The 16,441-nt window shown below is 58.5% G+C and overlaps 1 protein-coding gene across 2 annotated transcripts in view; it reads right to left on the bottom strand.

The window, feature by feature from the left end:
- The window catches only part of CACNB1 (calcium voltage-gated channel auxiliary subunit beta 1), a 32,122-nt gene continuing 15,681 nt past the window's right edge, over window positions 1-16,441 (bottom strand). The window contains exons 4-14 of one of the 2 annotated variants that reach the window (XM_067541199.1): window positions 14,935-15,057; window positions 14,587-14,723; window positions 13,732-13,808; window positions 10,621-10,640; window positions 10,138-10,218; window positions 9,603-9,661; window positions 8,934-9,043; window positions 7,145-7,296; window positions 6,078-6,173; window positions 5,553-5,744; window positions 1-3,593 (exon numbers count right to left, since the gene is read on the bottom strand). In XM_067541199.1, the coding sequence (XP_067397300.1) occupies window positions 3,117-3,593; window positions 5,553-5,744; window positions 6,078-6,173; window positions 7,145-7,296; window positions 8,934-9,043; window positions 9,603-9,661; window positions 10,138-10,218; window positions 10,621-10,640; window positions 13,732-13,808; window positions 14,587-14,723; window positions 14,935-15,057 (1,524 nt within the window). In that variant the 3' untranslated portion in view covers window positions 1-3,116. Of the gene's footprint in view, window positions 3,594-4,961; window positions 5,745-6,077; window positions 6,174-7,144; window positions 7,297-8,933; window positions 9,044-9,602; window positions 9,662-10,137; window positions 10,219-10,620; window positions 10,641-12,751; window positions 12,910-13,731; window positions 13,809-14,586; window positions 14,724-14,934; window positions 15,058-16,441 lie in introns of those variants that run through there. The other variant, XM_067541201.1, reaches the window with a different exon arrangement.

The raw sequence follows: 16,441 nt of genomic DNA on the forward strand, positions 1-16,441 counted from the left end.
TTTAAATTCCACCGTAACAGGGCTGGGTCACTGGAGCATTCACACTGGGAGAATCAAATTATACAATAGGGATGGAAGAGACAATCAGTGTGTCCCTCACCTATCACTTTAAAAGAAAAAACAATCTAAAATGTGGACTAAACTGCAGTTAGCCAGCTGAGAAGGGTGGAAGGGGAGTCATCTGGCATCCTTAAAAATTCATGTAAGCATATGGCGCTAGTGTTTTTCCCACACACCCATCACAGCATCGGCATTAGAGGTCTGAATGAAATATTTATTACAAAGAATCAAGCGAATGGGATAATGTTTCCCCCTCCCCGAATGAACAGTAATAAATAAATAAAATACACTTTTTAAATAGTTTGTTAAATGACATAAATACAGGACGGTTTCATTGCTTTCAAGTGGCTTTGCTCACATTCAGGCTGTGTCCATTTCAGATACCTCCTCCCTGCCACCCTCTATTGGATTCAATAGCATGTCATAGGCCCCATCCTGCCAAGGGAGATTCTCCTGTAGTTCAGCTGGTAGAGGCCTGGGTGCTGGATCTGCATTCTAGACCTACTACCACCGTGAAGCTATGAGCAGCAGCACAGAGAGAGCCATGAAGTGTGGTATCTATGATACGCTGACATGGCTATAGCTCGCAGATTTCAAAGCGCTTAGTGGACAGTCACTTATTATCTCCCGCTTACAGAAAGGGAAACTGAGGCACAGAAAAGGAGCGTGGCCTGACAAAATGGCAGAGCTGGGCGTAGACTGGAGGCACCCCAGATCCCTGTACTAACCACTAGGCTACACTGCAGGAATCACAGACAGCTGCCAATCAACCTCAAGAGCTCACTGAACCGACAGCAGCTGCTATTCACATGCCCACCCCAGGGGGACAGTGCTGCACAATTTGGAGTTACAGCTAATGCCAGATGTGGGACTGGCAGGCCCATGGGTCTGGTCTAAGGCAGTGCCACCTGCAGCTCCCCTGAGCAGCACTGAAGCATCCAGTGTTACCCCAACGTGGGGGGAGGAGGGGAAAATGCCCCCCATCCCCCACTGAATCTAAGAGCAAAGCTTAACATTCCCTACAGGGGGAACAGAGGTTGGTGGGCATCCAGGTGTAATGCAGCGATCCAGAGCCACCGCGCAGGGCAGGGAGGATGACCAAGGCCCTGATCAGGCACACATCAGATGGGCAGAGCACCAGGGAACTCACATCCAAGCAGCACTATTCAGAGAGCCAGGTGCTGCCCGTGTCCCAGCCGGCATGTGGGGGGGACAGACAAGTGCTTACACACACACATGGACAGACACACCATGGCCGGACAAGAAAGGACTGAACACACTTCAGACAGCCATGGGGATGCAAGACACCGCACAGGATGGGAGGGGGCACTGGGCAGCCGTGGCCATTTCATGCTGGACCAGGCCTGGTTTTGGCACAAGGTGGGGGGAGGAGGGGAGCTCTGCCCAGAAGGTCAAAGGGCTGGATCCATCCAGATTCCTTCAACCTGCCCCCACCCCTGGGCTTCATGAGGGCTGGGAGTAGAGCCCCAGTGGGGAGGGAAGGGCCAGGGGCCTTTGGGTAAGAAAAATACCCCAGAAGCAAAAGCAGGGCCATGAGTCCTGGTTCCTACCCCAGAGGTGGGTGCAAGGGAACAGGGGAGGCCAGCACTGAGCCTCAGGAAGCTGTTAACACCCCGGCTCCCATATTTAGACATCCGCCCCAACCCAGCTGGGAGATGCCTCCCCCTCCAACCCCAACCCTTCCCCATCTAATCTGGCCTCGCTCTTTCTTTCAGCTCGAGCCCCCAAAATGCAAAATACCCACAAAGGCTCCTCCACCCCTGCTGTCTCATGAGAGTCAACTTGAAAAGAGGCAGAGCAGAGGCAGCGCCACGGGGATGTGGGGCCCCAGGACTTGCATCAGGATGGCCAACGAGGGGGATTGTTATCCACCCAGGGGCCGCTTTGCCTTCAGAGATCAAGGTATCACCCCTACCCCCCACGTCCCAGATCAGGCTTTGAGGCATCAGGCGAGCCCAGTGCCCAGCCCAGGTTATCGCACACAGCATCCACATGCAGGGAAGCAGGGCTGTTTATAGAGTCAGTGCCGTGCGGCTCAGCAGGCAGGGCAGAAGCATCCAGCACAGCCACCCCCATTGCATCCCATCCGGGGCACCTTCCTAGCAGGCTCCCAGCACACACCTCACATAGCATGCATTGCCCCCATCCATTCTATCTTGGCAGGCGAAATTGAGCTGGGGGAGCTGCTGGCCGAGGCACTGAAGAGCAGATGAGCCGGGCTGTGCCTGGAGGCCGGACAGAGCACTGGGCCCGAGGTCATGCCCGGCCATATGGCGAAGGGGCTGGGTTCTGTTGTAGGCACTGGACAGCAGAGGAGATCCTTCTGCACTAGGCAGGGACCCTGGGAACCAGAGACGGGTTCTCTCCAGTGATTTGAACTCTGGAGACATGGGGGCTGGCAGTCCCATTCCGCTGGCGGCTGGGTCCTTGAGAGCACCATGGAAATACGATGGGGGGGGGGGGGGGTTGGGGATCAGAATCAGGGCAGGGAGTGGGCACGCTGGGAAGGGAAGGGGGCGGCAGCCCAGGAATGATCAGGGTTGAGGAAGTTTTTCCCTTGGGGGGACCGTGCCCTGCCCCAGGGCATGGTGCCCCATGCCACCTGTCTGCAAAGGAGGGGGGCACGCAGGGGGGAGTAAGCTGGGTCCCAGTTTGGTCTCCTTCGGGGGCAGGGAAGGCCTGAGGCACCAGTGGGCACTTGGCTATCCCTCACCCCCCGGGTCCCCTCAGCCTCAGGAAGCGTTTAAGGTGGGAGTGAATTTTCTCTTTCTTATGGACGATGAGAAGGGCCCCTCTGAGTGCTGGATGGGGCGTCCCCACTGGCACTGCTGGCAAGAGAGCCCCATGTGGCAGGGCAGCAGGCCAACCCTGCTATGGGGAACAAACCAAACTCGCCAAAAAGGGGAGCACTACACTCAGCAGTTCCTAGAGGAGCGAGACCCTCCTGGGGTCATCCCACTCGAATACACTGACCCCCCCCCCCGGTAGATAACACTCCACCCCCAGAGGTCCCTAGCAGACAGGTGCCCCGTCCCCTAGCGGATGTAGACATCCCGCCCCCAGCCTTCCAGGTTATTCTTGTTCCTGCTCATGGCCTCCTCCTCGTTCGGGCAGTAGCGGTCGTGCCCTTTGCTCCGGCCCCGCAGCTGCCGGTTGTGGTTCTGGTGGTCAGGCTCGTCCTCGTCCCAGGAGCCCTGGCGCTGGTGAAGGTGGTGGCGGCCCAGGCCTCGGGGGTAGGCGCCAGGGGTGCCACCGCGGGGCTCAGCCTCGGGCTCCTCGTAGGGGTCCGTCTCCATGTCCACGCAGGAGTCTCCTGGCTCAGTGTAGGCAGAGTCGTGGCTGCCCTGGGTCTCCGAGTCGAAGGTGTCCTGGCGGGACAGGCCACGGTTGGCCAGGCGGGTGTGCAGCTGGCCTGGCCGTCCATGGATGCGGTTGGCTGGCTCCCCCGGGTAGTCGTGCAGGCGGGCGCGCTCCCCCTCACGCGTCTGCTCCCCATGCACTAGGTAGGTTCCCTGGTTAGAAGCAGCGACACACCATGCAAACGGGAGAAGACAAGGCAGGGTTAGTTTGGCCACCACGGGGCGACAAGGGCAGCTTAGTACAGGTTAATACACAGGTATGTCCTCCGCAGGGCTGCTGAGACCTGGCTTCCAATCCCAGTCTGGGCCAGCAGGGAGATGAAATTGTGGGGTCTCAGCCCAGCTCTTGGGGGAAGTTATTTCACATTAAAACAAACACACCTGCAACACTGATTATGTGGCATGGTTTGCTCAGGTGGGGTCAAGGCTGAGATGGGGGGCTGCAATTTAGGATTGAGGGGCAACCGCAGAGCTGTGGAGGAGGCCCTGGACTGGAACAGCAGGAGTCCTGGGGGGTCAGGATTGAGGTGTATCAGCAGACCTGGGTGTGGGGGAGGCCCTGGTCTGGAATAGCTGGGGGACTGCAGGTCAGGATTGAGGAGTGCTGGCAGAGCAGTGCATGGGGAGCCCTGGACTGGAATAGCGGAGGGAGAGGGGTTGCAGGTCAGGACTGAGGGGCGCTGGTGGAGTTTGAACGAGAGAAACTTGCCTGGCTCCTGACTGCACAATGCTGAGGCTGGGAGCTCTTCAGTTTTCCAAGGAGAATTAGAAATGACAGACACTATGACACAAACATCCCTTGGCTTTCCCCCATGCCTGACTAGGGTAGGGCACGACGGGGAGAAGGTTCCCCACAGGGTCTCATGCAGCTGGGGAACCTCCACTAGTGCTTGCACTTCTCGGGTGGTGCCCAGAGGGAACCAGACACTCACTAAGGCAGCGGTTGGGAGCAGTCCAAGGGTTTGGTGCCCCCAGGGATGGGCAGAGACTCTGGGTGATATGGTGTGTCAGGGGTCCTTAACAGAGGCCTGTGGGCTCGAGGCTCTTGGAGACCAGGGGCAGCCTGTGGGCAGGAGCTGGGATACCTAAGGGGGCAGGATGCTGGATGCCACTTCACAGATGATCGGTGGGGTTACATGGCACCAACTGGGCATCTTGGCTATCAGCCTGTGAGCACAGACTCCACCCCCACTCCAAGGGCGACCTCTGTTCGCCACCCCCCAGGGATGAGACATTCTGATACAGAGTCATTAAGGCACTTTCTTGCCATGGGGCTCGGGGAGTTTGAGGAAATGGTCAGATGCTTCCTCGCTATTGGCTCACATCTACACTAGTGGGGAAGACACTGCAACAAGCTGTTGGCCGAGAGGACGTATGACGCCACATGACAGCCGCGTTGGGTTTTCAAGCTCAGGTCTGGCTATGCTGGTGCTGCCCTCTGATGTGGGCAGGGAGTCAGCCCCTCTGCCCCAGCCTTCCCCTGCCCCACAACCCCATTCTGCACTGCAAAGCCTCGTGTTTGGAAATCACCCAGCAGCCCTTGCTCTCACACTGGGAATGGTGCTTTGGGATCCCTAGAATGCACTGCTCCAAGGGCAGAGCCCAGCAGGGCCATGGGTCCTGCGTTGGAGGTATGATGGGAAGTAGCAGTTGTGGCCATTGCCCCGTGCAGCCAAGATCCTGATCTAGGACTGGCTGACCGGGTTGACTAGCTCTCCAGAGGAGGCAGCTTTGAATGCAGAAGCCCAGGGAGATCCCTGCAATGTGGCTGAAATGCTCTGGCGGCCAGATCCCTCCATGTTCTCCCTATGGGCACGATACCCCCGCTTCCAGAGCCTTAGAACGATGCTGGGCATCCAGGCGGTGCCCTTCTACCTGCAGGGTACAGAGGGCAGTGGGATGGGGGGCAGCAGCAGAAGTGCGGGGTGGGGAGGGGAATCAGCAAGGGTTTCCCATGAACATGTCTTCCTCCATGTTCATTGAAGGCACCACCTCCTCTTCCTCTTACAGCTACAACGCATGCTCCTCCATCCTGGGCTGGGTGTTCAGCCCCTGCTCCAGGCTACCCTTCCCGCCCCAGAAGCTCAGGTTGCGCTTGAGGGAGGTGAGCACCTGTACTTGGAGGTTGGAGACGGGGGCGGGGCTGGCGGCAAGGGCGGCGGTGGCCATGGTGCGGTTCAACAGGGGATTGGGTGGGTTGCTGCTGGGCGGGTGCGTGGCCTTCCAATAGGCTTCCAGATACTCAGCCAGGTGCTCGCAGGCGTCTTCCAACTGGTTCTCGTCCAGGATGATGTCGAACATTTCCTGCAATGAGAGAGGGGCGTGAGGTGGCCCAGCTGGGGGTGTGGGGACAGGTAGGGCAGAAAGGGTACTTGGACAAGCTAGCAGTGAGAGGCAGGGGGTGGGTATAGGCCGATCAGGGCAGGCTGTGGGGCAGATAGTCACTGGCAGGGGTGAGGCAGCAGGGGGATAGAGTGGGGACTTGGCCAGGCTGCAAATATGGGGCAGTGGGTGTGGCAAGCAGAGAAGGGGGTGGACCAGGCTGTGGGGCGGGTACTCACTGACTGAGCTGGGGGCATAGGGCAGTGGTGTGGCCAAGAGAATGGAGGGTGGAACAGGGTGTGGGCGGGTACTCACTGGAGGGCACTGTGCCAGCTTATCCGATGCCACCATCTGCACGTTCAGGTGCTTGGCCTGGGACTTCCCCCGTGACTTGACCAGCCTCTGGAGCACCTGCCAGGGGAGAGAGATGGGGGGTAAGCGCTGAGTGTCTCTCTCCAGTCCTGAGGGGCTGGGCATGGCGGGGCTGACTAAGGACAGAGCAGACAAGGAACACTGCTCTGTCCCTTTAAAATGCTGGGCTCCCCAACACCCAGCTCTGCTGATGCCCCTCAATCCTGACCCATAGCCCCCTGCCATCCCAGCCCTGACCCCTCTGACACACACACCACTCTCGTGTTACTCCTCAATTCCAACCCCCAGCCCCCTGCCATCCCAGCCCTCGGCCTCTCTTAAGCAAACATTGCTGCACTGAATGTGGAGAAATGTCCCTTAGAGGACAAGGCTGAGACCCTATAACTCATTACACTTGTGATCTAACCCTCCCCCCCACCTTGCTCTGACCAAGGGGCAAACCAGAATCCAGATGCCACGTGCCCACACCCTGGAGACATTTGGATCCAGGATGAGTGTCCTGAGCTTGTCTTCAATCCTGATGTCTCATATCAGGCTGGGTGTGGGATGGACCCACAGGGAGGGGACAGCTGCCCAGGCTGACTTCAACCCCACACACGAAGCAGGACCCCTACACACGTCAGCCCTGCACACAGAGCAGCTGATTGTAGCACCAGCAGCTCCAAGCACTGGGGCAGCGGTGCCGCAGCTGTCTTGCTCTGCTGCTCCCTTCGTGGCCTCTGCTGGCGTGACCCTGCATCAAGGTGGCGGTCGAAGCGGGGGGTCACGCGTCAGCCCCTGCCCTGCCGTGGATCCCATGGGGTTAGGCAGCATGGCAGGAAGCTGTCTGGACAGGTCCTCAAGAGGTTGAAGGTACCTAGCCTCTGCACAGAGCCACCCCCCAACCCTGTGCTCTGAGGGAAAGGTCTATGGGGCATCACCCCTCCCTCCGGCACGGGAGGATCTGGGCAGCAAGTACCCAGGCCGCAATACAACAGCTGTGCCACCCCCCCAGGGTCCAATGCACCCACCTTGGGGGAGGTAATCTTGATGTAGACAATGATGGGGGCCAGTGAGGTCTTGGCCAGCTGGGCCGGGTGGTTGATGGTGTCAGCGTCTAGGGCCACAAGCTGAAGCGTCCGGGCCAGCTCGAAAATCCGCTCGATCTCGCTCTGCACCTCAGCTGTCGGACCAGAGAGACAGTGAGACATGGGCGGAGGACAAGGACCAGGTGTGGGGCCAGGGTAGAGAAACAGTGAGAGACCAAGGTGGGCAGAAAGACTGGGTAGGGAATACAGGAAAGGAGCAAGGTAAGGAGGGTCTAGGGGCAGTATGTTGTGGCGGTGGGAGATGTCAAAGGGGATAGCAACAGGAAGCGACGTCTAGTATAGGGGGCAGACCCTGTGTGGAAGAAGGGGAAGAGATGGAGGGTGTATGGGGGGAAACAGTATTGGGGAGAGCCACAGGGAGTGGCCACACACTGGGGTCTCTGTGTCCCAAAGCCAGTGGGCGACTCCCCCATACACATACGAGACACGTGGGTTTTACTGCAGTGCCGTCTCTTCTCCCAGTCAGGAGGGACGTGTTTCCTGGTTCCCCAACATTGAGAATGTTTGTGCCGCGCTGCATGTTGGGCAGTGGGATCGCTCCATAGGGCCCATGCCTGGCAAATGCACAATGTGTAATGCTGCCCAGGGCAGGTGCACAGCCTCTATGGACTGGAGGATCATCCAGCTCCAGGCTGGAGGGTGGGGAAAGGAGACGCACACCCCTTCACTCGGAGCAGGGGACAAACCAAATCCCAGATCCCCATGTGCCCGAACCCTGGGGATGTTTGGTTCCGGGAGGAGCGTTCTGAGCTCATTCCCAGGTCGGGTGTGGGACAGACCCACTGGGAGAGGACAGCTGCCCTGGCTGACTTCAGCCCCACATAGAGCAGGCCCAACACATGTCAGCCCTACACATGGGGCAGCTGACTGTAGCACCAGCAGCTCCAAGCAAGGGGGCATCCATGGGGCAGTGGTCTTGCTCTGCTGCCCCCCTCGTGGTCCTTGCTGGAGTGACCCTGCATCCATGTGGCAACAGGAGCAGGGGGTTACACGTTGGCTTCTGCCATGCCGTGGCTGGCTGTGGATCCTAGGGGGTTAGGCAGTACGGTAGGGAGCTGTCTTGGCTGCTCCCTGAGAGGTTAACAGTTACATACCCAAGACATCTGTACCAGGAGCAGGGGAGGAAGGAAGCAGCGCGCAGGGATGGGCGGGGGAGAAAGAAAAAAGGGGAAGGAAAAAAAGAGGAGTGAATTGAACTGATCATCCCAGGAATCAGAGCGCCAGGCCCCACCCCCAGCCCAGCCCAGCCCAGCCCAGCCCAGCCCAGCGGGGTCCACAGCCACAGCTCACATGAGCCAGCTTAGTCACCACGCAACGCGACGGCACCATCGCCCAGGAGACCTGTAACGTGCCCCTGCCCTGCCGAATGGGAGGCATCAAAGCACGTCACATCCCAGCATGCACTTGGAGCGGGCGAGGTGGAGAGCATGGGGCAGGAGAGCCCTTCCAGACAGGGCAAGGAGGGACATGCCCTGGGGGCATTCCCAGAGCCACTCAGGGATGATGGAAGGGAGGACACAGGAAGCCGGGTCAGCTCCCAGCCAGACAGGCTTGAAGGGGTTAAACCTCCAAAGCGAGGCCCTCAGTCAAAGCGATAGGAGGTCGGCCAAGAATCAATGCAGGCCTGGAATAACCCAGCGGGGCCGGGGTGTAGGAAAGGGTTAAATCCACAGCTCTCCCCCAGCCAGCCGCCTCCCCACCATGGCCTCACCCAGGCTGGAGCGGGTGCTGGAGCGCTCGATGATGGTGTGCTTGCTGGGGTTGTTCAAGACGGAGCGCTTGGCTAAGGAGATGTCGGCTGTCACCCGCGTTATGGAGATTCTGAGGGCGACAGGGATGGGGGCGAAGGACAGAGAGAGGAAGGGAGTGTGAAGGGGGGGTCCTGGAGTTTGCCACGGCCCCGTACAGGGTGCCCGTCCCCCTATGGTCAGACACCACCCTAGGCTCTGGGGGCAGAAGTCAGAGTCAGGGTGTGAACCCCTCCTCCCCTTCTGGGCTGCTCATTGCTGCCTGCCCTGCAAGGGGACGCCTGGCGAGGGCCCTGGACTCCTGGGTTCTCTTTCTCATGCCACTGACTCCACCTTGGGCGAGTTGTCTGTCCTCTCGGGGCCTGAGCTTCCCCGCCTGCAGAACCGGGGTGAATAAAACTGACCCGGTTGAAGTAAGGGGTGGGGGAATTCACTCGTGCTTACGGAAAGGGGCTGGGGCAGGGCGTGAGTCTAGCCTTTGTTTGGCTGGAGCGAGAGTGTGTGACCGACACACTGCAATCTCCCTGGGTGAGAGACAGGGGGAGATGCCCCCACCCCCAATAGCCAGCTCTTGGCATGAGAGCCACCGAACCAACCAGTGCCCCTTGGGTTAACTTGGCAGCGTCTCACACCTGCCGTCGAAGCGATGCTTCAGGAAATCAAAGAGGGCTTTCTGCATCATGTCTGTCACCTGGGAGAGAGGGACACAATGGAGTCAGGTGAATAGGGGGCGGGAGGGAGGGGGAATCGGGATTCCCAGAACCAATGTATGTGTGCATGGGCGGGGGTTAGAAAAAGAGAGAACAAGGGAGATCAGGGTGATTTCAGAGGTCAGATGTCACTCCCTCCCGCCCGCACAGTCCCTCACGCTTGGTCACTGTGAATGGAGAAAGCCCTCTCCAATATGGAGAGGGAGACAGAGCGGATGGATCCTGGGGGCAATGAAGAGAGAAGGCATGGGTAAATGCAGACGTGGAGCTGGGGTGGGGAGTGGGTGAGATGGAAGGGGAGGGGAAGAGAAGAGAGAATGGTTAAGCAGATGGCGGGGGTCAAACAGGGTGAACAAGCTCAAGGGTCACCTGCCCCCCACCCAGGAAACTGCTGAAGATTTCAGCTCCCCAACCTGCCCCCAGGAGCACAAACCTACCCCTACCCCGAGCTCCTCACCTCATACCCCTTCAAGGAAGGCCCCACGAGAATGATCGGCCGCATGGAGGGCACCACATCATACGGTGGCACGTGCTCCACCTGCCAGAGAGGGCAAAAGACAAGGTGTGACGTGTGCCCTGGGGAGTCACTGGAGTGAGGGGGCATCACTCATGCCCAACCCCCACGGAGGCACTGCAAAACCCAAGGGCCGTGCAGGGTGGGGGAAGAGTTGGCATCTTCCTAGGCTCAGCCTGCCCAGCTCACGCTGCTGTCCCCTTGGCTTGGGAGCTGGGTGGCCATGCTGGGGGAGTTCCACCTTCGTGGCACCGTGGCCCACCTCGGCTAGTGACACTGGGTACCAGAGGAGAGGAGCTGGAGGCTATTTCCTCTCAGTGAAACATGACACAGCCCATCACCGATGATGGGGAAGAAGCTGGGTGGGGAAGGGTCATTTGGGGGGCCCGCCCCCCTTTGACAGGCAAGTAAAGTCCTTTTACTCACCGACTTCTGCTTCTGCTTGGCTATGTCCAGTGATCACCATTAATGGGGTGGGGGGGGCAGGTGAGAGAAGATAAACAAGGCATGCGTGTTATTGACAGGTCACGCCAGCAGACACACAGTGGCAGGAGGGAGGTTTCTGCAGCCAGGAGGGAGAAGGGGGGACAGGCAGAGGAGGGGGATCTGGAACCTGGTTTAGGCTGCAGAAGGAATCGGAAGGGTAGGGGGGGAATCTAAGGGAGGGTGCGTGGCCACATGGGGGTATGGGTTGGCTCCCACAGGTGTTCCCCAGGCGCTATGCAGCCATCCCCCAGCCCTGGCCCTGCTCCCCACTTAATTTCACACCTGCCCTCTTTGTTTCTAACATGTTCAAATCCTGCTTTAGAGACACAGGAGGCAAGTGGGGTCAGTGGTGCTGGAACCATTTGTATAGTGGGGGTGCTGAAAGCCATTGAACCGAACTGTAAACCCCAGTGGCTCTCAATCAGGGGAACATGCACCCCTGGGGGTACGCAAAGGCCTCATCATCTAGTGTAGTGTTTCTCAACCTGTGGATTGCAAACCCCAAGGGTTATGGGGGGTTGCAAGTGCAGGGCCAGCGTGAGGGGGTGGCAAGCAGAGCAATTGCCTGGGACCCCATGCCACAGGGGGCCCTGCAAAGCTAAATTACATGCTTCAGCCTTGGGTGGCGGGGCTCAGGCTTCAGACTCCTGAAAGGGGTACAGTAGTCTGGAAAGGTTGAGAACCACTGCTTGTACATGATGGAAACCATTTCAATCCAGGAGGTGCTGCCGCACCCCCAGCACCCCCAGTTACAGCACCTATGGGTCGGGCCAAGCGGGCAATTAATGCAGCAGGCACATGGAGCAGGTACTCCTTGCCCTGGCCCCAGGAGCACTTGCCCACCCTGGATTTCATCCCTGGCTCCAGGAGCACACCCCACCCCTCCTATGGGAATCTCCTCTGTAATCCACACTCCCTGGCACTGCGAACACCTTTCCACAGTGGCATCAGCAATGCCCGCCTCCCCTGGCTCCTGCCCCCTCAGCTCCCAGCTTGCTCCCCTTGCCCTGAACACCTGCCCCTCCCCCAACTGATCCCCAGCTCTGGGGATCACTGGGGACCCCTGGGTAAGGAATACCTTGGAAGAGCCTGCTACATCCCCTTCCATGTGTTCCTGTGTGCCTCCCGGGGTTGCTCATCAAGCAGCATCCCAGGTGCCCAGCTGCTCCCAAGAGGCACTGCCCCCAGGGCAGTGGGATGGTTGGGTCCCTGATGGGAACCAGCATCCAGCAAGGGACAGAGTGGGATGGGACGGACCACTCCATTCCCATGTTCCATGGGGGGAGCATGGGTGTGCACTGGAATGTTCCATTCCCACACTTTGCATAGGTGGGCAGTATTGCAACATTCCACTCCCAGGCTCAAAGAACCACTAGAATGTTCCACTCCCAAGTTTTATGGGGGGAGGGGGTAGCACTGGAACATTCCATTCCCATGCTTTACATGGGGATGGGGGAGAGGGGGTAGTGGACCCAGACTTCACATGGGGTGAGGAGCTGCTGGAATGTTCCACTCCATGTTTCATGGGGGAGGAGTAGTGCTGGAACATTCCATTCCCATGCCTTACGTTGGGGGGGGGTCATCAACTTTATGTTGAGGGTACCAACTGCCAGAAATGCTCTTAACTCAAGCGCTGTGTGTGATCACTGGAACATACCATTCTCATGCCTCATGTGCATGTGTCTGTGTATGGGGGGCCGGATGGGGGACCCCCCCAATGGCTGCCCCCTTCCAGGTCATGCTGGAGGTGTGGTTTCCTGGTGTGATGTGGAACACGCCCAAAAGCACCTGCAAAGGGGAGATCCAGCACCAGCCATAGGTGCCCTGGTACCCATGAGACAACGCTCTTACCCCATTGTGTGCCCCACAGTGCTGACCCAGAGGAGCAACCAAATGACAATGGGACCACATCCAAACCATGCCCCTCCCTGCCCCCTTCTCCCCTCCTCCAACCCAACGCCCCGCAACCAGGTCAGCGAGCCCCACATACAAGGTGAATCATGGGTATTAGCAGCAGGCGTGAGTGAAGGGGTGGCAGGCGGGTGCAGAGCCCCACTCTGGGCCCCTTTACCTTCTTAAAGAAGGGGATGCGCTTGACGTTGGAGGGGGATGTGGTGACACTGCTGACGCTAGGCTTAGGGGATCGGGGGTTCTCCGGGCCCTCAGCTTCCTCCTCCTCTAAGTCAAGGGCGTCTAGGTCATAAGCTAAGTTAGTCATGTCCAGAGTACCTGGGGGGGGGGGAGAATGGTGGGAGGGGGAAAACAAAAAGAAAGAAAGAAAAGAAGAGAGGGAGGGAGGGAAGGAAGGAAGAAAAAGTAAAACAAAACTAAAAAAAGAAAAAACAGCACAAAAGAACGAAAAAAGGGAGGAGGAAAAAATGATCTGGCGAACGAAAGAGAAAAATGAAAGGGGGGACACCTGACACTTCCCTGCAGACAACATAGAGAGAGGGTGAGGGTGGGGGCAGAACCATCAGGCAGCCCACCTGCAAGGGAGACAGAGTGGCTAGTAGCAGGTTTCCTCTGTGTGCCATGGAGGTGGGCATGTCCATGCCTGCGTATATGCCCTTCTGCCTGTGCCCAGTTGTTCATCCACACATATGCATGACTCTCTGTGTGTGTGCCAGCATATATGGGGGGCCCAAACGCCCACTCCAGTTCAAGAGTTCATCAAGCTTTGTGCTAACACAGCTGCCCATGTGTGTGACAACCTGGGCACAGCCATGTACCTCTCTGCCAGTCCAGTCTCTGCCATGGGCTGCATTTGCAAGGGAAATGGAGACCTCAAGAATCCTACTGCAGCTCCTGGGAAGAAAGCTGGGCACTTCCAGGCTGGCACCCCTGCCTCTCTGCCACTGGGGTGCGAGCTGGTCTCAGGGCTTAAAGGGGCCACAGTTAAAGAGGGAAAAGACCTGGCATTTCAGCCCCTCGTTATCACCGAAGCCACAACTGAAATCAACTCCTCCCCATCAGTCTTTCTTAGCGGTGCAGTGAACTTTGCCAGCTGGGGACTGTCCGATGTCAAACAGCATAGGGAGAAGGTGGTCTTACCGCTGGCCGGAGGGGTGGGTCTGCGGGTCCCTGTCACCACATCTCCCAGGCTGGAGCTGGAGTTGTCACCTGATTTGCTGCGCAGGGGAGAAAAGCAAGGAGTGATAAGTGACTGGAGATGGGGAATTTCATGGAGCAGAAGAGGAGGCCCCCGACCAGTCTGAGAAGCAGCAGAGGGACTCACCACAGCAAATTTTGAGCAAAAGGAAAGTAGCCTCCATGCCCAGATTCTGAGAGAGACAAATCTGAAACTGCTACATCAGGACAATGCCATGTGCCCATCTAGCCAAGTATCTCCTATCCCCCTCCCTCACCCTGAATCATACCAATGGGACCAGAGTCCAGTGCTCTCCCACTCACGAAGTGATGTACCAGATCAGATCAAAGGCCCATCTAGCCGCGTATTCTCCCCACTGTGCCAGTTCAGACCAATGAGTCCATCTATTCCTGCAAGTTCTTCCTGATCCCTTCCCAGCCAGTACTCAGGTTCTGCCCTGAAGCATGGATATAGAAAGCCTTTTGCATCCTCAGCTGCTGTCACTGCAGATCCTGGAGCTGGTTCTCTCCTGCCTGGCCCCTCTTGCTGGAGTTTACTGCTGAGTACAGGGAATGACGGCCCAGGGTGCAAAGGGCTCATTACTGGGCTCACTGGAAGGGGATGGGGAATGTGCTCCTATTCCCAGTGTCTCACTGGAGAGGATTTGCTCAGACACCTACAGCAGGGCCTGCCTCAGTTACCCGGAACCCACTGCTCTTGGTCTCTGGGAGGGCCTTCCCTCTGCCCCCCTGGGCTCCAGGCTGCATGCGGCCAGCAGCTGCGAATCCCCCTCCCTCCTCTCAGCCCAGCTGCTCCACCTTGAGCTCAGGCGGTTTTGCCTCATCTTTTGCTCCTGTAGCATCCTCATGTTCTCCAGCTTGACGGGGCTGGGGATGAATCCCACCTCGCAGCCCTCCTTCACCAGGCGCCCGATCCACCAGTCATTGTTGTATTTCTGCACCACGGAGAGAAGAGGAGCCTGAGACACGGCACCAAGCCTGTCCCCCCTGCGCTAGCCCGTCCCCCATTGATGCCTTGTTGAACCCGTCCCCACGGTGCTGAGCCCGTGTCCCCTCTGTGCTGAATCCAAGTCCACCAACACAGTCCCTTCCACTGCTGCGGTCTTCAGAGCCCCAGCCTGGCCTGCGGCCCGTGCCAGCACCTACCTCTTTGATATGCAGGAAGTCTTTGGGTTCGAAGGAGATGGCCATGCCCTGGACTGGCACATCATCGTTGGGGGACGGGTTGTAGCCCACATTTGTCCTCACCGCGAACGCCACTGGCTTGGTCTGTTCAGGAGACGGGTGAGCAGGGGGAAGAGGGAGGGAGGAGAGAGATGCTGGAGGGCACATGTCCCCCCAGACAGAAGGCCACTTTGCTCTGGCATTTCAGAGGATGCCATTGCCTAGCAACTGCAGAGACCAGCCAGAAAGGGGTTAAGCAATCCAGGGCCAAATTCTCACCCCTGATCCAGGAACGTGGAGCAGCCCCAGCCAACTCCCTCTCCTCCCTTCCTCACCATAGGAGTCCAGGAGAAGGGGTCGCTCCCTGGGAACGGGGTGGACTCCTGCTCACCCCAACAGTTGGCTCAGGCTGCGCTGGGGGCTGAAGTTCTGGGTGGCTTCATGCAGTGGGGCCAGTCTGCCTCCTGGGGGAGGGACTAGGATGGTCGCAGCCCCCTTCCTGAAACATCCAGAGCCAACCGCGCCAAGTTCTGGTGCTGACCTACTGCAGGTGCAGCCAGCTCCCTTGGAAGCATATCAAAGCTCCGGCCATAACAGGCTTGGGCATCAGAGCACGGGTGACACCTCTGCTACCCCTCCCCGTCCCACCGGGAGAGGATAAGCAAAGGGGGCAGTGTGGGAGGAAGTCTATACCCATGAGCCAGACACGGAGACCAGCCCCTGTCCCCCAAGTCCAGTTTGGAGGGGGCCACAAGCAGCACACTGAGAAGAACTATGGGTGACAAAGGACTTCAGGGGCTGGGCTACAGAGCCTGACACCTTGAAGCCACTGGTTCAAATCCAGGACAGGTCAGCATTGAGGAGCGAGGTGTTACCATGTGAAAGGTGGGGCATGTGCGTAATGAGTTGGGCGGTTCTCGGTCACGACAGCTGCCTCAAAAGAGGACCGGAGCGACTGAGCTGACCGCCCTGTAGAAGGGCCTGCCAGAACCAGGCGAGCGGGGCAGATGGAGGAACCCTGCCTGGCGGGTGATAAACAGAGGCGTTTGCTCTGCAGGCGATGTTGATCTGGTGCCAATAGCCTGGATGATCCCGGGCTCAGATCCCTCCTTAGCAAAGCCTTGTCCCCATCCCAACAGTGGTAACTTTCACAGCCCTGATTGTGCCCAGCCTCAGGGAGCGATTTTGGGGCCTGGTGTGTTTCTGCTAGCTCAGACAGCAGGGCGACCCCAGGACAGCAGGGCAGGCTGGGAAAGGGGCTGCCTCTCCAGGGCCTCGGACAGGAGGAAGAGAGACAGGGCAACGAGTGTATCCCCCCACAGGGCAGGAAAGCAGAGCAGGCAGTGGGTGTCGTCCCCTTACTGGGGTGTGTAGGTCCAGGCTGCACTAGGTGAGGGATCCGTCCCCTGGAGCTGGCACCTCTCAGAGGAAACTCTCCATGGAGAGGTCTGTGTCCCTCCCCCCAATTTGGAGTTGGACTCCTCTGTGC

This window comes from Emydura macquarii, unplaced genomic scaffold, assembly GCF_026122565.2.
Source record: "Emydura macquarii macquarii isolate MOO-44397 ecotype Brisbane River unplaced genomic scaffold, CSIRO-AGI_Emac_v2 contig_629, whole genome shotgun sequence".
Classification (NCBI taxonomy): domain Eukaryota; kingdom Metazoa; phylum Chordata; order Testudines; family Chelidae; genus Emydura; species Emydura macquarii.